The following is a 23487-nucleotide window of genomic DNA, read 5'->3' on the forward strand; positions in this document are numbered from 1 at the left end:
CATATCATGAGATGACACTTGCAGAGCAAGGGTGGAATTAATTCAATTAAATGGACCGCCCTTGCCTGTTATTAGTCATCATGGAACTATGGTAGTTGCCCAATTTCTAACGTGTCTACATTTGTTTTTACTTACACTTGTATGTTGACTTCTCTCCATATTGATTTTGGTTTTAAGTTTTGGCTGACTTTTCTTAGCCAATGTACAATCATTGCAAATTGAATTATGGGGCTTTCAGACCCCAGAGTGAACAGAATTGTACACTCGATCACAAACGAGGGCTGAGGGGCTTACTTGCCAACTTCCCTTGCTTGGCTAATTGTTTGGACCAACGACGGCAAAGGTGGCCGCTGGGATTCCCCCAAGGGTGAGGGTAGTGGAGGAGGATGTATTTTACGTATTTGGAACGCAACCAGAGCTGCCAACTCCCACGCATTGGCCGTGAGACACGCATTTGACCCTCTTTCCGCGCTCTCATGGCACACGTTTTATATCTCACGCATTTCAAAATACTGCATTTATTAGTCTGTGTGTAGTCCGCGCGTTAACTTTTCAACTGTGCTCCAAATCGTTTTGAAATCGGAGCATCTGCGCCTGCAATTTAACATCACGATCAGGAATCTCTATCATTGTGTTGCCACAGCACTGTGAGCCGCGGCACATTTAAGCATATGATTGTTCTAGTTTATATAAAGGATCCAAGGGGCTTGGATGCGCGTTTAAAGAAACGCCACTCGGGATTAGAGTGGAGCTGAATGGAGAGATCGTTCTCCACGGAGTTTATAAAACTATAAAAAGAGCAGTACGGTAGCGTTGTTTTATGTACAATGTTGTTAACAATATTAGGTTGCGGTTACTCCCGTCCATATTGCAGACATAATGCAGCCTTTTGACAGCATGTACTAAAATCGATATAATCCGCACTTCCATTAGTCCCCTCGTTTGGTGATTGACATTTATGCTGTGACAACGAAAAGGCAGCAGACAGACCTACAATATGTTTTAGTAGGGGAATTGGGTAGGGAGACCTATGTGTCACTATGAAAATATTTTTGTCAAATAGATTGTGAACCCAACATTGTACATTTGATTCTAGAATGGGGTACAATACACACAAAACAATTTGGGTAGAGTGTAGGGGCAGATTGATGTAATATTTGACTCAGTAGATTTTATTAGCTATTTACTTTATTTAATCTGATCAGTGGAACAATTCAAATTCTTAACAATGGGTTAAAATATAGAGTAATTGCTGTGATTCTCAGCAAGAACACTACTGTTATTCCCTACAATTATTTTATTATTCCACTTCTTCACAATTTTGCCAGAGTAATTTCATATTTGAAATCTGATGCATACTTGTGTCTTTGAATATTAATTATATGAGGCTAAGCATTTTTGCAGCCATTTATGGACAGTTTTGAATAAATCATACAAATAAACACAGTATATTAAATGCTCCAGGTATCAAATGTAATTTTTTACATTTTAGTATTGTGCACATGCTAGACAGAGATGGTAGGGGGACTCACAACTCATAAACGCATACTATTTTGTCTATGTAGAGTAAGATGATGGCAAGGATCTTCAACTAGTAGACATAAACCACCTGAACATTGATATTCATTAGACTTTTCTGGAAGGCTGTGTGATCTTGAGAAATGAATTGTTACAACAAGAACATTATCAAACACCCAGCACTTGGGAAACATAGATCTGGGGTGGCCAACCCTCCTGGAGAGCGAGCAGGGTTTTCTTCCACTCCTATTTTAAAGAGAGAGTTTACCCAATGACAAAGTATAAAATGTTTGTGTCCTGACCTTGAAAGCAGTCTATGGACAAGCAGACTGCAATCTATGATTTGGTTCCCCACTGCCATCAACCATTCATATTTACAGTTCCTGTGCAGAGCCTTGTTGTAGAGGTAACACTCCCAGGTATGTGTCTCATATAACTTTCCACCTGAGAACAGAGATCAGTCCCTGCTTCCAACCTTCCCACTGTTTCTAGCATTTGCTTGTCTCCCTATCCCATTTCATTACTGTCTGAATAATGTGTCAAACCACCTAAAACAATATGTGGAAAAAAATATGAGCATAATTTTGAGTGCTCATTTAATGTTCAAAGCATCCTGAATACACCTAATAGTACACTATGGTTATAGGCCTCAAAATACATTGATTTGCAGGAAATTTGCTTTAAAACAGTAAAATCTTCCTGGGGGAGGACCCCCAGTATAGGGGTTGTGCCAAGGGGCAATGAAATTCACAAAGCAAATCTCAATCCAAGCTTTCTTCAAAAGTTGGCAGCCCTGAAAAACTTATTTTTTAAATAATTTATTCAGGAACATTAATTGTTTTTTTATCCTGTTATTCATAAGATGGTTAAGAGATGCAGTAATATGGTTATTATAGTGTAATAAAGATGTATAGCCTAATACAGATTTACACAGGACTATGTATTTTGTCTCACTTGCTGCTTTCAAGACAACTGGGAACTCGGAAAAAAACGAGGTCAAATCATTACTTCGGAAAGTCGGAGCTCTAGAAAGATGCCCGAAATTTCCGAGTTTCGAGTTGTTTTTAACGCGACTCTGACACTAGACATGTTCAGGGCATGCCCGACTCACACACACACACACACATCCACACACAGAGCAGCAGCAGCAGCAAGCCAATAGGATGAATCTGACGTGTTTGTCATGAGATAGTGACTCATGCAGTAGATATTCAATTCCGCTTTTGAACTCTCGACTAGACAGAACTTCATCCGGTAAGCAACAATTTAATTTTGTGGAATACTATTCTGCCCAGTAATTTCGTAGAAAAGTAGAGTAGGACAATGATGACACAGGTCTGCTGTATTCTATCTAAAACTATTAGTTTGAAACGGCCAAACAACCCTTTAAACACACAATTAGCTTGGATTATTCTATCACACCACTCCAGATGAATCAAGACCATTTAGCTCACCTGGGGGTCGAAAAAGGAACAGAATGTAATGTGTGTATAGTTTCTGTTCCTCGACTCTTACACTCTTAGAAAAAGGGTACTATCTAGAACCTAAAGGTTCTTCGGCTTTCCCCATAGGAGAACCCTTTGAATAAACGTTTTGGTTCCAGGTAGAACTCTTGGGTTCTATGTCAAACCCTTTCTACAGAGGGTTCTACAGTGCCTTCAGAAAGTATTCATACCCTTTGATTTATTCCACATTTAGTTGTGTTACAGCTAGAATTCAGAATTGATTAAATATATATATTTTTGAAATTTTTTCAAATGTATTGAATATTAAATAGAGAAATATCATACCCGTGAGTCAATACTTTGTAGAAGCACCTTTGGCAGAGATTACAGCTGAGTCTTTCTGAGTAAATCTAAGAGCTTTCCACACCTGGATTGTGCAACATTTAGCCATTATTCCCCCCCAAAATATTCAAACTCTGAATTTGACAGGTTGTTGATCATTGCTAGAAAAACATTTTCAGGTCTTGCCGTAGATTTTCAAGTAGATTTAAATTTAACCCCCCTGTAGTGGTCGTTTCATGTTAATTAATTCTGTGTTCCCGGCCATATTATAGCGGATTATAAATCCATAATAATACATATATTATCACCTAATGTTGAGATCTTTGTATCAACTTAAGTTCTTGTGAACATTACACGATTTGAACTTCTATTTGCTATTTATGGCCTATAGGCCTCATTGACCTGAGCTCATACAACTCGTTTTTGAGTTTAAAAAAATCCATGGATTATGGATTTTGTTGACTATAACAAATACAGATTAAACATATTGTGCTATTTATCACAGACTACTTTGTGTCAAAGTTTAACAAGGACTTTCCTCCTCGCCAGTGTCATGATCAAAGATATGATCAAGAGCCTCACATACAGTATATTGTTTGATCATTATGCTGCCACAGAATTAATTGTGAGCATGACCTCAAAAAAGCTTTATATACCAGAGCTGCAAGAAAAGTTAGATGTGTTATTGAAACAATGTTGCGATTGTTTGTGAGAATACCAATAGGTGTGGTTCCCGTGGGAAGATTCTATTGGGGAAAGGTTCCCGTGGGGGTTGACATGGAAGCCAAGAAGGGGAGTTAGGTGTGTGTGTGCGCTCAAACACATGCATGTGGGGGTCTTGGAGAGGAAGAGTGTCCATCTGATGAATGGGCATGGGCCTGAACTAAATTTTATACACTAATTGTAGTCTCACCCATTAATTTCTAATGACCGGGCCGGGTACACCATAGGTGTACAAAAGTTAAATAAAACACCAAAAATGTTATGAACATCATCAAAATGTATTTTGTGTGTTCAGATGTCCTGTGTGGACAAAGTCATGTAACCTTATTACAATCAGATTAAATGAACTAAGAGAGAACTTGTAAATCGGCCCAATTCGACCTGAACACAGCAGAAGGGTTAAGTCAAAACTGTAACTCAGGCCACTCAGGAACATTCACTGCCTTCTTGGTAAGCAACTCTTGGTAAGCAACTTCTTGGTAAGCAACTTCTTTGTAAGCAACAGTGTATATTTGTTAGTGGTGTAACGGACCCTAGTTGATCCGTGATCCGTATGGATAACCCCCCACGATTTGGCATGCATGTGCTTGAACCATCTGTCATATCTGCTCCTGCAATACCCTCTACTGCTCATCCTGTGTCTCCTTGACCTGCCGCCACTCCCCCAGTACACACACACACACACACACACTCTCTCTGTGTGACTGTGTGGGCAGAGACAGGAGTGCTCGAGTCAGAGCAGATCCCCACCAGCTGCAACCTGTTCCATAATCAAGACCTTTACAAATACTCAGCCCTGCCACTTCCACACTGCCAGATCGTAATCTCTGCTCAGTCAGTCTACGTTTCTAGCCGTTTGTTATTATTCAGATCCTGTTGTGCCTGTTTTCCTTGCCTGATGCTGTTTTCCTCTCTGCTACAATTATGCCCGCTTTGACTCTGGTCCTTGTCTCCAGTCCTGTCTCCTTGGATTAACCTCCGGATGATGGAAGGTCATCCCTTTTTGGGCAACATGGACAGCATGGGTCCCACCTTCTTTGAAGCGGACAAAGAAGGTGTTTAGCTTGTCCAGGAGCGAGGTGTCCGTGATATGGCCGGCTTTCCCTACTACATGCGTCTTGTGTCTGAGCCGTTGAATTGCGACACTAGTTTGTCCTTGTACTGTAGTTTTGCCTCATTGATTGCCTTATGGAGGTCATAGCTGGTCTGTTTGTACACGTCCATGTTCCCAGTCACCTTGATGTAGTTAAATGCAGAGGTTTGTGCTTTCAGTTGTGTGAATGCTACCATCTATCCACAGTTTTGGTTTGGATAAGTTCTAATCGTCACAGTAGGAACAGAACGTCATACACGGCAGTGACAATACGCCCCTCCAACTTGTAATTACGACTATAAAACTTGGATGACCTCTGGTCCCCGATCTTTCCCCGTTGAGCTCTGATGTCATCCACCACTGAAAGTGGCAACAAACATGGCCGCGATTTCGGCTGTCAATGGTGAGAATAGTTATTGCGTTCCTTTGGAGCTCTGAGCATGTGAACGCTCCAAGTCGTTCCTCCGAAGTAGACAAGTCGTTCCTCCATGACGTGAATGTGGCCTAAGCCTCTGTACTACCTGGTGAGTGTGAGGAGCTGTGCATTGCCATAAAAATCTAAGTTATTATTATTAGTTTAGCTCCACACATGATTTTGCCTCACAGGCTCCCCTGCCTGGTCTGGGCAACTACACAGGCCTGCCTGGGGGAGGGATCGAGTATGGTTACATCCAAAATGGCATCCTATTACCTACAAAGGGCTCTAGTCAAAAAGTACAGTGTTAAAAAGGGAATAGGGTGCCATTTCAGATGAAATCTGAAAGATCTCTCCCAGGAAATGAACTAAGTCTACTACTACTTCGTCTGTATTATACTCGCAACCTGCTACCCATCAATGTCCTTACTCCCTATTAGTCCCTGTCTTAATTCTAGATTATGGTCATGCTTTTAGTAGGGCTCGTTTGTACGTCTGACTCTGAACCTTCACCCTTCTCTCCAACACTTCAGAAATACTATCCAGTAAATTCTGTTTCGTGGGCGGGGAGGAGCTAAGCAAAAACAGAAGACCATTAGAGCAGCAAACAGACAGTTGAACAGAAGCTAAAGTCAATGAGGCTCGTAATGATCAAACAAAGACATTTGGAGTATGTCAACAAAGACTCTCCCAAACCCCTCCCATAAACTTGTTCTCTGTCAGGATGGAGCAGATCCTCCCAGAGTCTACGTTAGTTCCAAATGGCACTCTATTCTTTATGTAGTGCACTACTTTTTACCAGGGCCCTAATAGGGTGCAATTTGAGAAACAGCCTCTGTTGGGGTTGGCCCCCTAATACACTGTTGTTCTGAGAACAGTTGAAGTCACACAATAGGGGGTTTAAATACCTCCGTTGTGACTTCCATGTTCTCTCAACTCAGAGTTACTCAGTATGTAGATTGACTCTCTCTGTACCTCTGTGCATGCCTCATGTCTGGCCAGCTTGCTATAGGGTGAGTCTCATGTCCATTACCTACCTTGCATAGAAGTATGTTTGTTGCTTGTTTGGTCATTTCAGTTTAAATCCAAGCCATCAGGACTCGAGAGTCAGCCCCTCAACCGCAGAAATTCATCTTTGCGTCCCAAGTGGCACCCTATAATGTTATAGTGCACTACTTTTGGCCAGAGCCCTATAGGCCCTGATCAAAAGTAGTGCACTATAAAGGGAGTACGGTGCCAGTTGGGACACAGTCTACAAGTAGTCTCCTCACGTGCCGGCGGTGATGTGAACCCTGATCCCTCACCTGCAGAACTGTTCAGTTCAGGGAATGCATTCCCCATTACATAGCCCTAGTTTAACCCCCACTGTTCACCACCTGCTATGGATATTTACTGATCTGTGAACTGGCCAGTGGAGGGGCACTGTAAAAGAGGATCAGATCAAATTGTATTTGTCACATGCGCCGAATACAACAGGTGTAGGTAGACCTTCCAGTGAAATGCTTACTTACAAGCCCTTAACCAACAATGCAGTTTTCAGAAAATACCTAAAAAAGTAAGAGTTAAGAAAAATAATAATTAAGGAGCAGCAGTAAATAACAATAGCGGGGCTATAAACAGTTATAAACCAGTTCAGAGTCAATGTGCCAATGTGCGGGTCACCGGTGTCGAGGTAATTTTGTACATGCAGGTTGGGTTATTAAAGTGGCTATGCGTAGATAATAACAGAGTAGCAGCAGCGTGGAGGGGGGGGCTCTCATGGCTTTTAGAAGCATCTTGAACCTAGATTTGGCGCTCCGGTACCGCTTCCCGTGCAGTAGCAGAGAGAAGTCTATGACTAGTGTGGCTGGAGTCTTTGACAATGTTTAGGGACTGCCTCTGACACCGCCTGGTATAGAGGTCCTGGATGGCAGGAAGTTTGGCCTCGGTGATGTACAGGTTCACAAGCTCTTTACGTTGTAAATGGATTACTCAATCACCACATACAGACTCGGAGGGAGGGAGGGAGGGAGGGAGGGAGGGAGGGAGGGAGGGAGGGAGGGAGGGAGGGAGGGAGAGAGAGATTAAATGGGTATCATTAGTTACAGACAGACTGTAAACCACTAACACACTTGATAGCCTGTAGGGACCTAAAATTAATTCCCATTCAAAATCCTATTTTCCCTAAACCTTTACCCTAACATGTAACTTAACCAAACCCTAATTCTAACCCTAATCGTAAACCTAACCCCTAAGATTAAAATAGCCTTTGTCCTCATGGGGATGTGGGAAATGTCCCCACAAGGTAGAACTATCCTTGTTTTACTATCCTTGTGGGGACTTTTGGGGATTTCAGGTCCACACACACACACACAACTTTAGGAATGGGACATATCATATTTTTATATGTAAAAGTATCTTACTGCTCTATTTTATTTAGAATTTACAGAATCCTTCTAACTTGTTGAAACTCGCCGAACAATGACTCCCACCAAGACAAGCCAGGACGGCTCTCACCGTGACAGCTCAGTGGTTGCATCTGTCTCAAATAGCCCCCCAACACAGATGCATATCAACAAAGGTTCCACCCTAACCCCCTCTGATGGCTCAGGGGACTCAGCAGGGTGGTCAGCCACTGTGAAGACCCCAGCCTCCGGGACCACCAGAGCCACAGCCAGCCAGGCCAGGGGAGCAGGAGCAAAGACCACAGATACACGTTACGCCAAAAAGAACATCCCTACTGTCAGATATCATCCAGATATCATCCTAGAGAAGAATCCTGAGGCCCATCAGTATAGTCATAGCCCTGTCAAGAGCAGCCAGGTCAGGGGTAAGCCTTTGGTCTCTCCCCCCAGGACCAACCAGGTTGGGGGGAGCTCCATGGTCTCTCCCCCCAGGACCAACCAGGTTGGGGGGAACTCCGTGGTCTCTCCCCCCAGGACCAACCAGGTTGGGGGGAGCTCCATGGTCTCTCCCCCCAGGACCAACCAGGTTGGGGGGAGCTCCGTGGTCTCTCCCCCCAGGCCCGAAGCCATGCCTCTGGGGTTAGGTCAGAAGATGGAGGGTGGCGTTGTGGAGGCGGTGGAGCTCCAGACCCGGGGCCAGAGAGAGAACCCCAGTTGGTTCGCCTGGCGTCAGAACCGCATTACAGCGTCCATCGCTCACAGCCTCGCCCACAGCCGCTTCGTCACTGGCAAGAGCCAGACCCCGCCTGCTTCCTATCTGGCCGCCATCACCGGCCGTGGCACCAACTTCAAAACCCGCGCCATGAACTGGGGCATTGAGCGGGAGGCCGATGCCGTGCGGAGGTATCATTTATGTATTTACTGTAAATGTCCTGCGATTGTTTTAAATGGGTAGGGCGGCTCATAATAATTGCTGGAACGGCGCAAATGGAATGGCATAAAGCCATGTGTTTGATGTATTTTATCAATCCACCCATTCCACTCCAGTCATTACCACAAGCCCGTCCTTCCCAATTAAGGTCCACCAACCACCTGGGTTTTCTATGGCTGTAAGGATGACAAACTAATTTCCCCTCTGAGATGAATACATTACAATCTCATCTCTTTTCAGATATCAAAGCCTGAAGAGCAAGGCCCTGGGCCGGGCGGTGAGGGTGCAGGAGTGTGGCCTATTCATCGACCCCAAGCGCCCCTGGCTAGCAGGCAGCCCTGACGGCATTGTAGAGGACCAGAGGACCGGCCAGCGGCTGCTCTGCCTGGAGGTCAAGTGTCCCTACAAGCACCGTCTGAACACTGTAGCCCAGGCCTGTAGAGAGGACCCAGCCTTCTGCCTGACGATACAGGACCTGGGCGTGGGACAGGTTGGTTAGGACATGTTTGTTGTATCATTGTACGCCCTGATGTAGGTTATGCCAAGATTGATTTTTTTGTTCTAACATATTATCATAATAAAGACATTTTAATTAAATGAAGAGTGCTCTGCCTTGTGACCAGTTAACCCCTTAACCAAAGAGCACCTTCAATATATAAAGATCTACCTACTAGTGTATTCGAGCAGTGCTTCCCAATTCTTCTTTTCTTCTGTTCTCTACAGGTGAGGTACCATCTGAAACCAGACCACACCTACTACACCCAGATCCAGTGCCAGCTGGCGGTGACAGGGTTAACCCAGGCTGACCTAGTGGTGTTCACCCTGAAGGAAACAGCCATCATCCCTGTGACCTTTGACCCTACATTCTGGGATGACACGCTGGTCAAGCTGGAGATGTTCTACACCGACGCTGTCCTGCCCTACGTCAGAGACAACGGACTGGACGTACCAGCCATGAGGCCAGAGGAGTAGCTAGCACTTAACACACAGGGGGTGGCTAGCTGGTTCAGGATGTCAGATATAGAAGTCCTGAGACAAACTGTAGTTTGTGGTGAAGGACTGGTCTGGGTAGGGTAAGTGGTAAAGGGCAATTGAGACTGCATAGATAAGTGGTGGAGGAACCTTCTGCTTTTGTCAGGTAGGCTTGGAGATTTGAACCTATCACTTTACTGTCAAATATTTGAATGTAAATAAACCATGCCTGCCTTAAGACATCTCAGATACCTGGAGCTGATTTCATGTGTGCAGAGATCAACCTATATGATCATCAGTAGTGTGGCAGCTGACCGGAACATAGAGTAGTTGTGCTGGAGATCGGCTGCTTAAATGGACACTAGAAGATTACATGCTTAATGATCGTGATGCTTTGCTCCATTAAAACAAGACCAAACCACATTATCTGGTCTGGTGACTGATGTTGTGTACAAGGTACTTGTGAAAATAATATGTCATTATGTAAACAGAATAACAATGAGACTAACAAGTTAGTCCTTGACCTTTATTACTGCATGTGTCACATTTAATAAACAACTCTTAAAAAAAAGTGAACTATTTACATCTTACTAAAGGTTTACCATCTGATATACAGTGTACAAAACATTATGAACACCTGCAATAGATTTAAGTGCCTTTGAATGGGCTATGGCAGTAGGTGCCAGGCACACCGGTTTGTGTCAAGAACTGCAATGCTGCTGGGTTTTTCATGCTCAACAGCAACTCAATATTAGGAAGGTGTTCTTAATGCTATGTGCACTGTGTACATAACGTGTTTGGAAGAGTGCAAGGCATCCACTGGGAACTGTATAATTATACAACTGACAGTCAAAGTCACTGGCATGACAGTTGAGAAAGCAGTCTTCAGAAACCTGTCCATGTGTCTCAAATGGCACCCTATTCCTTACATAGTACAACACTAAGTAGTGAGCCAATGCAAGCCCTTTTAGGTTCAGTGATGTACCAATGAGGAGATGGGTGGGTGGAGGGAGAGATGAAGGGACAGGTGGGGGTAAATGAGATTAGCATGTGAGAAGAAGTTATGTTCAGCAGATGGTTACCAACCACATCCATCTTTCACCCCTGCCCTCACTCCATCCCCCCATTCCCTCTCCTGTAGCCCCTCATTCCTTCCTGAGAAGACATGATTGTCTGTGAATGGATGGACATTGTACAGTTCTGGAGACAGTGGTAGGATCTTACAATGCCTGGATAGGTATTTTAAGTATCAGCTAGCGACATCATGGGCCGGTTTCACAGACGGGCCTTAGATTAAGCCTGGAGTAGGCCTTAATGTGTACTAGTTAAACTAGGCCATTTAAGTAGCTTTCATGAACGTAGCTTAAATTTGGCTTAGTAAGTCAGAGTCCTGGAGTAAGGTAAGTAAGCCTAAATGAGAACACCTGGGTTAAGCCTGATTAGGTTAAGTATGAGCTCATGCTGTTGGTCTAATGGTGCTCATAAAACCCCCAGAATGGAATAGAAAACACCATTACTGGTGTGAATCTTCAGAAAAACAATGGCAGAGGCAAAAATAATTAGTTCAAAAAACTTCAGTGAGTATGAAAAAATGCGACTAAAACAAATTTTGTCAAACCATCCAGTTATTGAAAGTAAAAACCATGTTACTGCTAGCAAAAGAAAGTATGGTTGGGTAGAAATTTTCAGTGAATTCAATGCAAAGTCAAATGTAACCACAAGAAGAGTACAACTTCAGGTGAGTATCGTCATTATTATCAGTATTTCACATTTCTCATATTCATATTTTTGTGACATCACTTATATTGAATGATATCTGCCTTTAACGACACTGTGGAAGAACCTTAAACTGGCTTTAGAATGTAGCGATCAGAAGAGAGTGATTTACTACTGGTGGTGGACCACCAAAAAAAAGACAAGACTGATGAATTTAGTGACTTGCTGTGGAATAATAGTGCACCAGCAACCTCTGGATGGTATACCAGACGATGACCAACCTCTGGATGGTATACCAGACGATGACCAACCTCTGGATGGTATACCAGACGATGACCAACCTCTGGATGGTATACCAGACGATGACCAACCTCTGGATGGTATACCAGACGATGACCAACCTCTGGATGGTATACCAGACGATGACCAACCGCTGGATGGTATACCAGACGATGACCAACCTCTGGATGGTATACCAGACGGTGACCAACCTCTGGATGGTATACCAGACGGTGACCAACCTCTGGATGGTATACCAGACGGTGACCAACCTCTGGATGGTATACCAGACGGTGACCAACCTCTGGATGGTATACCAGACGGTGACCAACCTCTGGATGGTATACAAGACGGTGACCAACCTCTGGATGGTATACCAGACGGTGACCAACCTCTGGATGGTATACCAGACGGTGACCAACCTCTGGATGGTATACCAGACGGTGACCAACCTCTGGATGGTATACCAGACGGTGACAAACCTCTGGATGGTATACCAGACGGTGACCAACCTCTGGATGGTATACCAGACGGTGACCAACCTCTGGATGGTATACCAGACGGTGACCAACCTCTGGATGGTATACCAGACGGTGACCAACCTCTGGATGGTATACCAGACGGTGACCAACCTCTGGATGGTATACCAGACGGTGACCAACCTCTGGATGGTATACCAGACGGTGACCAACCTCTGGATGGTATACCAGACGATGACCAACCTCTGGATGGTATACCAGACGATGACCAACCTCTGGATGGTATACCAGAGGATGACCAACCTCTGGATGGTATACCAGAGGATGACCAACCTCTGGATGGTATACCAGACGATGACCAACCTCTGGATGGTATACCAGAGGATGACCAACCTCTGGATGGTATACCAGACGATGACCAACCTCTGGATGGTATACCAGACGATGACCAACCTCTGGATGGTATACCAGATTACCATTTGGACAGTTCAGATGAAAAACGGAGCACAAATGGTAGATACCAGGAAAGTAAATTGGTTACTTCCTTTGGTAAATATATTCCACTGTCTGTGTCAATCTTTAGTCTCCTTTCATTTTAAGGACCATGTGAGTTTATTTGTGCTTCTAAACAGTGTTATTTTTCTAGAGGAAAGGAATGTGAACAGGTCGGAAGAGCCAGTACACAGTGAGTGTGTACCCTCCACATCTGCTATAACATCCCTGAGAGAAGATGCTGCCACCACCTTTCAGCAGAGAACAAAGAAGATGACCATGCATGAAAAGTTAACCAGATAATTTCATGAGTATAAAATGAAAAATCTGAGGGAAGAACATGAAATGAAACTGAGAATTCTACAGGTTGAATTGGATATGAAGTTGGACGAGAGAGGTATGATTCAAAATAGATACAGTAACGAGACAATTGTGACTTACCAGCCATGGTGAACGATATGTAAAAGATAAATGTTTTGTCATTTGGATATTCATGAGTGCGTGTATTTTAATCACCACAAACTACATTTTAAACCAGCCTTGGTTTAGTCACTCATTTAATTGCTGCACACTATTTGAATTTTGCACAGAACAAACATTATCAAAGCAGAAATAAGCCACAATGAATACATTCCATATTTAAACGCATCTCATCTAGTTGAAGTGCTGCAATGTGAAAGCAACTCTTGTGTGCAAGTCCTCGTTGGTCATTGCCTGCCTCAGCCATGGGCACATCTGCTTGATCATTGGAGGATAAGGACAGCAATGCTGCTTCAGGTAGTTGTGCAACACAGCTGTAGCAATGACCACCTTGCAGCATCTTCTTGGCATGAAACAAAGTGTATTGCGTAAACACCGGATTTGATTTTTCCATACTCCAAACATACGCTCGACCATCCCTCTCATGCGGATATGAGCTCTGTTGTATCTTTGCTGCTCAGCTGTTGTGGGATTTATGTATGGAGTGAATACAAAGTTACACGGACCATATCCACTGTCACCGAGTAGTCCACTATGTTGTCCTTTCTGAAACAGCACACAATGAAGAGTTGCGAAAAATCCTTAATTGTGAGTTGCACTTTTCCAACGTGCAACAATGTTTGAAAACTCTAAATGACCCTGAACATTGATGGAAAACCAGTTCTTACTATTCCTGTACTCCTCAGCATCAGGAGTTTATGGACACTTGATGGGAACATGACATCCATCTATACAGCCAATCACTCCTGGGAAGTGCCCATATTCATAGAATTGTTCTTTATAGTTGGCTTGGCTAGCAGAATCAGGAAACTTGATGTGAAGACTATCCTACAGTTTCTTCACTGACACCACACAAATCACTAGTTTCATGATGAAAGATTCCAGATGCCAAAAACCTCAAAGTGATCAGAACTTGGAGAGAATTGGGTAAAGGCCTTCCTCTTTGAGATGGAGAGGAAAGTCTAGGCTCAAGCAAAGATATTACCTCCAATGCATTTTCTTTGTACATACGAAAGCGGTCTCAAAAAGCTATTTCATCTAAGTAATTGAATGGATTACTCCCATCCACCAGTACTCGTCTGGCTGGCCTCTGTAGTGCAGGTTGGTCTTCATTTAGACATTCCAAATAGTCCCTGCTCCCTCAAACAGTACTAAGCAGAAGTTAAACCTGCCTCTTTGAAGGATTCCTTTAAGCTTCCATTTAGTCCTAGAGTAGCTCTAATCCCTCTTGCAATCGGCTTTGTTTTATCCAGAACAGGCTAAATATACGGCTATTTTAAGATAAGTATGTGCAATTCGCTTTGAGTTAAGACAGCTCAAACAGGCATTTTAGTCTGGGACTAAGTTTAAGCCTTGTCTGTGAAACCGGCCACATATGTTATAATCTGGTGCCCAACGACACAGTTGATGTGGTACGCAACCATTGGTTGATGATTACAACGTCTGAGCAGAGGAACATGACCGTAGACTCATGGCTTGGTTGCTGATGGCAGTGTCCCGGGTCGTGTTCGTTAGGCACAAAACGGAAGAAAAAGGACTGAAACAGGGAGGACTACCTGGACTTGTTCAATAATTGACATGTTCTGTGCGTCTTACTGAACACAACCCTGGTGGCTGGAGGTGGTTTGTGCAGAGTGTCAGAATGGACCAGCAAAGAACTTGATGCTCACTAGTGGTCAATGTCCCAAATGGCACCCTATTCCCTACATAGGGCTCTGGTCAAAAGTAGTTCACTATAAAGGGAATAGGAAAGGGTGGTACCTAGTCAGTTACACAACTGAATGTATTTAACTGAAATGTGCATTTAACCCAACCCCTCTGAATCAGAAGTGCGGGGGGCTGCCTTAATGACATCAGTGCCCGGGGGGAGCAGTTGTTGTTGGGAATTAACTGCCTTGCTCAAGGGCAGAACAGCAGATTTTTCCACCTTGGGGATTCGAACCAGCAATGTTTCGGGTACTGGCCCAATGCTCTTAACCGCTAGGCTACCTGCCGCCAATTTGGACGCAGCCAATGAACCAGCTGGTGCTCTCTAGTCGCTGAAGCGTTTGCGGGAGGCGATACGCGCCCGGTTGGACCGTCTGATGTTGGTCTTGGCATCTCGGCAGGGCTGGCAGGTGAAGACTTCAGGAACGTGGGTGCGGCGGATCTTAGCGCAGGACAGGTGCACCCAGGTGCCACACTCACTACACTCTATCATGGGCCGACCCGCAAATGGCTTCAGGCAGAAACAGGTGATCAGGTCCCACGAGTCGTCCTGATCTGAGAAGAGAGAAAATAGAAGAGAGACATTATATTAAACACAGCCTCTGTTTTATACTAGCAATGATGGTTGTAGAGAGTGATGAGATAATGAGCGAGCTGCATCCAAAACGGCACCCTGTTCCCTATTACTTTTAACTAGAGCCCTACTACAGTCCTGATCAAAAGTAGTTCACTATATAGGGAATATGGGCCCTGGTCAAAATTAGTGCTACAGAGCAGAGCGTGCCATTTGGGATGCATCTTGAGTCTCAAGTGGGGTTCCTCTCTACTCACCCTCCATCTTGCTGTTGTCTGCAGATGTGTCCTCTCCATCGCTCCCTCCCTGGTCTGTCTGGTAGTTGCTCCCTCCATGGTCCCGGTCGGGGCTGCTACCCTCCTCTGTGTGGTAGCCTGTCTCCTGGTCTTCAGTTAGCTGACCTCTCAACCTCCTGTCCATCACCATCCTCAGGATATCTGACCTCTGACCACTGTCTATCCTTCCTTCACTCCCAGACCCCTCCCAGCTCTCCCTCGTCACATTCTCTTCCTTTCTTCTCTTCTTTTCTCTGTCTCCCGGCCTATGAGGACAGCTCATCCCCGTCTCACAGCTTGTCGTTGTCATGTCAACAGGCTGTTCGGTCACTTCCTGTTCCAGTTCTTCACTTCCTGTCTTCTGAGGGGTTGTAGAGTCATTCATTTTCCCAGCTGACCCGTTGGGGTCTGGCGTGTGTGTCTGACCAGTGTTGATCTTGTCCATGTGGACAGACAGAGAGCTGCTGGAGGTGGCTTCAGGGAAGAGTTGAGTCAGGGAAGATTGGGAAAGTTTACAGTCATGGTCACATTTCGGAGCTGTCAGAGGATGTCTTTTGTTGTCAGTAAGACAGCTGTTCAGGTTGGTCCGTTCAGACTGCCGCTGGTGCTGCTCATGGAGCTCTGGCATTCTGCTGACTGTTGATGTAGGGGCAGCCTGTTTGTTATTAGGATACTTTTTGGCACTTCCTCCTCTTGGCTTCTTCTCCCCCTGGCCAGGCCCGGCTGGCTTCTTGTCTGACCTCCTCCTCTTCAACTCCTTCCCTTTCTCCTTCTGGCTCTGAGTGGAGGAGCCACAGTCTGAGTTAGGAGAGGACTGGTAGGCCCATGGACTGGTACTGTGGCTACTGCTGCAGGGGTTGCTGTCACTGAGCTTGCTGTCACTACACCACCAATCCTACAGGGGGATATATCACCATGGAAACAACAGCAGAACTGGAGACCTCATTCAACTGAACAAAAACATTAAAACACAACATGCAACAATTCCAAAGATTTTACTGAGTTACAGTTCACATAAGGTAATCAGTCAATTGAAATTCATTAGGCCCTAATCTATTGATTTCACATGACTGGGAATACAGATATGCATCTGTTGGTCACAAATACCGTTACAAAAAAAGTAGGGGCGTAGATCAGAAAACCAGTCAGTATCTGGTGTGACCAGCATTTGCCTCATGCAGCGCGACACATCTCATTCACATAGAGTTGATCAGGCTGTTGATTGTGGCCTGTGGAATGTTGTCCCACTCCTCTTCAATGGCTGTGAGAAGTTGCTGGATATTGGCGGGAACACACTGTTGTACACGTCGACCCAGAGCATCCCAAACTTGATCAATGGGTGAGTATCCAGGCCATGTAAGAACTGACACATTTTCCGCTTCCAGGAATTGTGTACAGATCGTTACGACATGAGGCTGTGCATTATCATGCTGAAACATGAGGTGATGGCGGTGGATGAGTGGCACAACCATGGGCCTCAGGATCTCGTCATGGTATCTCTGTGCATTCAAATTGCCAGCTTATGCCTGCCCATACCATAACCCTAACCTGCACCATGGGGCACTCTGTTCACATCAGCAAACCACCTGCTCACATGACGCCATACAAGTGGTCTGTGGTTGTGAGGCCATTTGGATGTACTGCCAAATTCTCTAAAACAACGTTGGAGGTGGCTTATGATAGAGAAATTAACATTGAATTCTCTGGCAACAGCTCTGGTGGACATTCCTGCAGTCAGCATGCCAATTGCACGCTCCCTCAAAACTTGAGACCTGTGGCATTGTGTTGTGTGATAAAACTGCTCATTTTAGAGTGGCCTTTCATTGTCCCCTGCACAAGGTGCACCTGTGTAATAATCATGCTGTTTAATCAGCTTCTTGATATGCCACACCTGTCAGGTGGATGGATTATCTTGGCAAATGATCACTAACAGGGATTTAAACAAATTTGTGCACAAAATTTGAGAGAAATCAGCTTTTTTTGTATGGAACATTTCTGGGATCTTTTATTTCAGCTCATGAAAAATGGGACCAACACTTTACATGTTGCGTTTATATTTGCGTTTATATTTTTGTTCAGTGTAGAAACAATAAGACATCAATTAATTATAAGAGCAATTTGGTGTTAATAAGCTACATCTCAGTCTTACTTGAACAGGAAAAATCTGTGTTTTATCAACCTACCTCTGTTTGATAGGGGATGTATCCAGCATAGGCCAACACAAAGGTGCAAAACTGGTTGAAGTCCTCCACAGTGCGTTTTCTCTTTCTCTGTGGAAACAAACAAACACCTTGTTATTTTAGAACATTAATAACCACATTATAACGTGCTGAGTCCCTCCTGTCCATGCAGCTGGCCCGTAGCGCCGAGTAGGCAGAGTGTGTATATTTGAGAGCATTCTATTGGCCTTGAAAGCAAACTCCGCCTACTCCGTGCACCCGGCGAGCTGAAACAAAACGCACCTAAGTGCAATAGTAAACTGCCGTGAGCAAAGCGCGGGAGGCATGTGTATGGAGCCTCGGTTGTTCAAGGAAAAATAAATACTTTGAAACCGAGACCATCTGCAAAATTTGCAGAGTTGTTTGGCAAAAATAGTTCCATTAGGAACCTTCGAATCTGCTCTTTCAGATAGGGTATAGCAATCAAAACGTCTGGCCTGCATGGACCTCTGTAGACAGATATGGAATAAGCTCCGGTCCTTTCATTTCCAATGCCCTGGTGCGTTTATCAATGCACAATGTGCTGATGCATTGGTCATCAGTCTCTTCATTCTCAATTGATATTATTGTTACCCATCAGACCATTGTCTAATTCATATTTTCTTTAGGCCACATCTATTATTATTATTTTAATATGTGTGAAATTAGTTTCAATATAGTTTAGGTGTAGCTTGGACGGGCTAGATGGGCACCTGTTATCTTACAGTCAGAAAATACACTCCAGTCTATGTGCTTCTGGATCAACCAGTACATTTTCTGACTGATTGCAATTTACATTTGGTGTCCTGAGGTTTCTTATGACCTATTTTAACGCAATAAATGCATTCATTTAGCAATGTATTATTTATTATGGACAGTGGCGATTTTAGCATGTCAATGTTGGTGGGGCGAACAACCAATTATTTTAGATGCATGTCAGCGAAGCCACCACACAACTCTAAACAACACATTAAATGCACTGTAACGATGACAAACAGTGCAAACTTTTAGAATCTACATAAAGCTGTCCCGAGAGTGGAGCTTATGGCTGACTTGCTTAAATAAATATGGTTTCTACTGATTCCTTGTGGATTTGTATAACTGGATAAGAACGGCATTCTCCCTCAATAATAATTCATGCGTTTTTGTCATGGATTCCCCCAGTACTGCTGCTCATTCCGTGCACACAGTTCCAGAGGTCTACTTCACCGGCCTTCTAGGCGTCACTGAACTGTCTCATTATACACATCTGGTTCCCATTCCCCCTGATTAGTAATTGTATGTGCCCTCTGTTCACCATTGTTTTGGTTGGTTATTGTTCCCATGTCCGTTGGTCTTGTGAGTTCCTGTGCTTTGTTGTTCCAGCATTCGTGCTGGTGTATGGTGTACTTGTTATTACGGGTCTCGTCCCGTGCATTTATTAGAGGTTTAACCTCTCTCTTTTGTTTGGGTTACATCCCTGTGTTTTTGGATACGTGTTTGTTTTGGGCTTCGTCCCCGTGCCTTTCATGGCATGCATTATTGGGTGAAGAATTAAAACCCAATATGACATATTCCTGCACCTTTCTCCAATCCTTTATACCAGGTATTCCCAAACTGGGGTACACACAATGCCGTCGGGGGTACGCCCCCCCCCCCCCCCCAAAAGTCCATTTATATTTTCCAATGGGGCTATACATTTGGGTGAGGTCTTTTTCTCGCCTGAGTAGCCTCGTTTCACTGACAAAAATAACATTAAACCATATAGTGTTCAGCGAAATAACAACACAATGTCAAATACAGGTAGCCTTGTCAAATAGTTAACATCCAATCACATCAACCATTACTCTCTGTATGTAGCCAAACGTAGCTGCTGCTCATTCCGTTTGCTCAAAAATGGATAAATGGTTCAAAAAAAGTAAGGCCCTCGTCCATAGAGACACATACCAGCTCTACTGGTAGTACTGTTACTACCAGCAGTACGACACCTGCACCTGTCGACGACACAAGTTGCTCTGCTTCCACCAGCACATCCAATGCTAGCATCAGTACTTCTACATTTGTTGTTAGCCCAGCTAGCATGGACACTGACAGATGTGAATCTGATGCAGCTGAAGAGCTACTGCCCCCTTTACCCGGGAAGCACTGAACAACAGACAGGGACGTTGGACCATCAAAGAGGCGCAAAAATGATGAGAACTACATTGATTTGGGGTTCACTTATATTGGTAGTGCCTTTCCTCAGCCACAGTGTGTTATATGGGCACAAGTACTATCTCACAACTCGATGAAACCTTCACTCTTGTACAGACATTTAGAAACGAAACCGTTTCTAAGTTTTTGGAACGAGAATTAAGACGACTTTCGAGTAATAAGACATGTATAAAAGCAACAGATACCATTAATAAGAAGGGGCTAGAAGCATCTTATATGGTGAGCTACCGAGTTGCTAGGACAGGCAAGACCCATACTATTGTGGAGGACTTCTTTCTTCCTGCTGCCGCGGATATGGCTGGGACAATGGTGGGGGAAAAGACCCAAAAAACTATACAGACAATGTCTTCATCAAACAACACTGTTTCATGACACATCAGTGACATGGCAGGAGATGTTTTGAAACAATTACTGCTTCGCATACAAGCCAGTGAATTCTATGCATTACAGCTGGATGAGTCAACAGATGTGGCGGGCCTGGCACAGCTCCTGGTATATGTCTGTTACGTTTATGGGGGGTCAATTAAGGAAGACATCCTCTTATGCAAACCACTGGAAACCAGGACAACAGGACAGGATATTTTTAAAGTCCTGGACAGCTAGATGACATTAAATGGACTTTGGTGGTCAAGATGTGTTGGTATCTGTACTGATGGCGCAAAAGCCATGACAGGGAGACATAGTGGAGTGGTAACGCGTGCAAGCAGTTGCTCCCGACGCCACTTGGGTGCACTACAGCATCCACCAAGAGGCTCTTGCTGCCAAAGGAAATGCCTGACAGCTTGAAAGATGTTTTGGACACTACAGTGAAAACGGTCAACTTTGTTAAAGCAAGGCCCCTGAACTCCCGTGTACTTACTACATTATGCAATATGGGCAGCGCCAATGTAATGCTTTTACAAAATACAGAAGTGAGCTGGTTATCAAGGGGCAAAGTACTGATATGTTTTTGTTGAATTGAGAGACGAGCTTAACATTCTTTACTGACCATAATTTTCACTTGTCTGACCGCTTGCATGATGACGAGTTTCTCACATGATCGGGTGATGTTTTTTCTTGCCTGAATGATCTGAATCTAGGATTACAGGGACTCTCTGCAATTATATTCAATGTGCAGGACAAAATTGAGGCTATGATTAAGAAGTTGGAGCTCTTTTCTGTCTGCATTAACAAGGACAACACACAGGTCTTTACATCATTGTATGATTTTTTGTGTGCAAATGAACTCAAGGTTACGAACAATATCAAATGTGATATAGCGACGCACCTGAGTGAGCTGGGTGCACAATTACGCAGGTACTTTCCCCGAAACGGACAACACAAACAACTGGATTCATTATATAACCCTTTCATGCCCTGCCTCCAGTTCACTTACTGATCGAAATCTGAACAAGAGATCCTCATCGAAATTGCAACAAGCGGTTCTGTGAAAATGTAATTTAATCAGAAGCCACTTACAGATTTCTGGATAGGACTGGGCTCCGAATTTCTTGCCTTCGCAAATCGCGCTGTTAAGACACTGATGCCCTTTGCAACCACGTACCTATGTGAGAGCGGATTCTCAGCCCTCACTAGCATGAAAACTAAATACAGGCACACACTGTGTGTGGAAAATGATTTAAGACAGAGTTATGTGCATCCTTTGAAGCACACCCTTCTCATTAACCTGTGGTGAGTTATTCACAATTTTTGATGAACAAATAAGGTTTTATATGTAAGATGGCTAAATAAAGAGCAAAATATTGATTATTATTATAATATTATTTGTGCCCTGGTCCTATATGAGCTATTTATCACTTCCCACGAGCCATGTTGTGACAAAAAACTCACACTCCTTCTTATGTTTAATAAATGTATTGTATATTCTGTGTGTGGCAGGCTTACAATGATGACAAAAAACAACATTTGAGAGTGCGCTGACCCTGGTGCTAGAGGGGGTATGGAGGTTGAATGTTTGAAGGGGTACGGGACTATAAAAAGTTAGGGAACCACTGCTTTATACAACGTGACAGTTTTGACTTTTGAACCATACACAAACATTATTACATTTATGTTCAGTAAATTCACAATGTTTCTTCTTATATAATTAACACTTAGCTCTAAGGATAAGCAAGTGCAAGCAAATGAGCTGTGATGAATGTAGGCCAATTCGTTCAGGTATTTCAAAAAGGACAGCGACAGAAATTCAGACAGATGTTGAGGCCTTAACTTTACTCTTCTTTAAGTCGAGAGAGAGAGAGAGAGACAGAGAGAGAGCGAGAGAGAGACAGAGAGAGAGAGAGAGAGAGAGACAGAGAGAGAGACAGAGAGAGAGCGAGAGAGAGACAGAGAGAGAGCGAGACAGAGAGAGAGCGAGAGAGAGACAGAGAGAGACAGAGAGAGAGAGAGACAGAGAGAGAGACAGAGAGAGAGAGAGACAGAGAGAGAGAGAGACAGAGAGAGAGAGACAGAGAGAGAGAGAGACAGAGAGAGAGAGAGACAGAGAGAGAGAGAGAGAGAGACACAGAGAGAGAGAGAGAGACACAGAGAGAGAGAGAGAGAGACACAGAGAGAGAGAGCGAGAGAGAGACAGAGAGAGAGACAGAGAGAGAGAGAGACAGAGAGAGAGACAGAGAGAGAGAGAGACAGAGAGAGACAGAGAGAGAGAGAGACAGAGAGAGACAGAGAGAGAGAGCGAGAGAGAGAGAGACAGAGAGAGAGAGACAGAGAGAGAGAGCGAGAGACAGAGAAACCAATAACTACCGTGGAATATGTGTCAACAGTAACCTTGGGAAAATCCTCTGCATTATTATTAACAGCAGACTCGTACATTTCCTCAATGAAAACAATGTACTGAGCAAATGTCAAATTGGCTTTTTACCAAATTACCGTACAACAGACCATGTATTCACCCTGCACACCCTAATTGACAACCAAACAAACCAAAACAAAGGCAAAGTCTTCTCATGCTTTGTTGATTTCAAAAAAGCCTTCGACTCAATCTGGCATGAGGGTCTGCTATACAAACTGATGGAAAGTGGTGTTGGGGGTAAAACATACGACATTATAAAATCCATGTACACAAACAACAAGTGTGCGGTTAAAATTGGCAAAAAACACACACATTTCTTCACACAGGGTCGTGGGGTTAGACAGGGATGCAGCTTAAGCCCCACCCTCTTCAACATATATATCAACGAATTGGCGCGGGCACTAGAACAGTCTGCAGCACCCGGTCTCCCCTGCTAGAATCCGAAGTCAAATGTCTGCTGTTTGCTGATGATCTGGTGCT

General features: G+C 44.1%; 2 protein-coding genes across 3 annotated transcripts in view; one reads left to right on the forward strand and one right to left on the reverse strand.

Annotated features, from left to right (window-relative positions):
* Nucleotides 1-2670: 2670 nt before the first annotated feature.
* On the forward strand, nucleotides 2671-10399 carry LOC115141740 (uncharacterized). Of its 2 annotated transcripts, XM_029680895.2 has the most exons (4): nucleotides 2671-2772; nucleotides 7956-8823; nucleotides 9092-9341; nucleotides 9575-10399. In XM_029680895.2, the coding sequence occupies exons 2-4, from the start codon at nucleotides 7997-7999 to the stop codon at nucleotides 9821-9823; spliced, it is 1326 nt and encodes a 441-aa protein (XP_029536755.1). In that variant the 5' UTR covers nucleotides 2671-2772; nucleotides 7956-7996; the 3' UTR covers nucleotides 9824-10399. The 2 variants fall into 2 exon arrangements, with proteins under 2 accessions (XP_029536755.1, XP_029536756.1); XM_029680896.2 differs by lacking the exon at nucleotides 2671-2772 and having other exon boundaries at nucleotides 7594-8823.
* Nucleotides 10400-13329: 2930 nt separating this feature from the next.
* The window catches only part of LOC115141741 (PHD finger protein 23-like), an 18069-nt gene continuing 7911 nt past the window's right edge, over nucleotides 13330-23487 (reverse strand). The window contains exons 2-4 of the mRNA XM_029680900.2: nucleotides 18009-18095; nucleotides 15808-16720; nucleotides 13330-15531 (exon numbers count right to left, since the gene is read on the reverse strand). Of these exons, the coding sequence (XP_029536760.1) occupies nucleotides 15302-15531; nucleotides 15808-16720; nucleotides 18009-18095 (1230 nt within the window). The 3' untranslated portion in view covers nucleotides 13330-15301. The remainder of the gene's footprint in view (nucleotides 15532-15807; nucleotides 16721-18008; nucleotides 18096-23487) is intronic.

The sequence above is a fragment of the Oncorhynchus nerka genome, linkage group LG14, assembly GCF_034236695.1.
Source record: "Oncorhynchus nerka isolate Pitt River linkage group LG14, Oner_Uvic_2.0, whole genome shotgun sequence".
NCBI lineage: Eukaryota > Metazoa > Chordata > Actinopteri > Salmoniformes > Salmonidae > Oncorhynchus > Oncorhynchus nerka.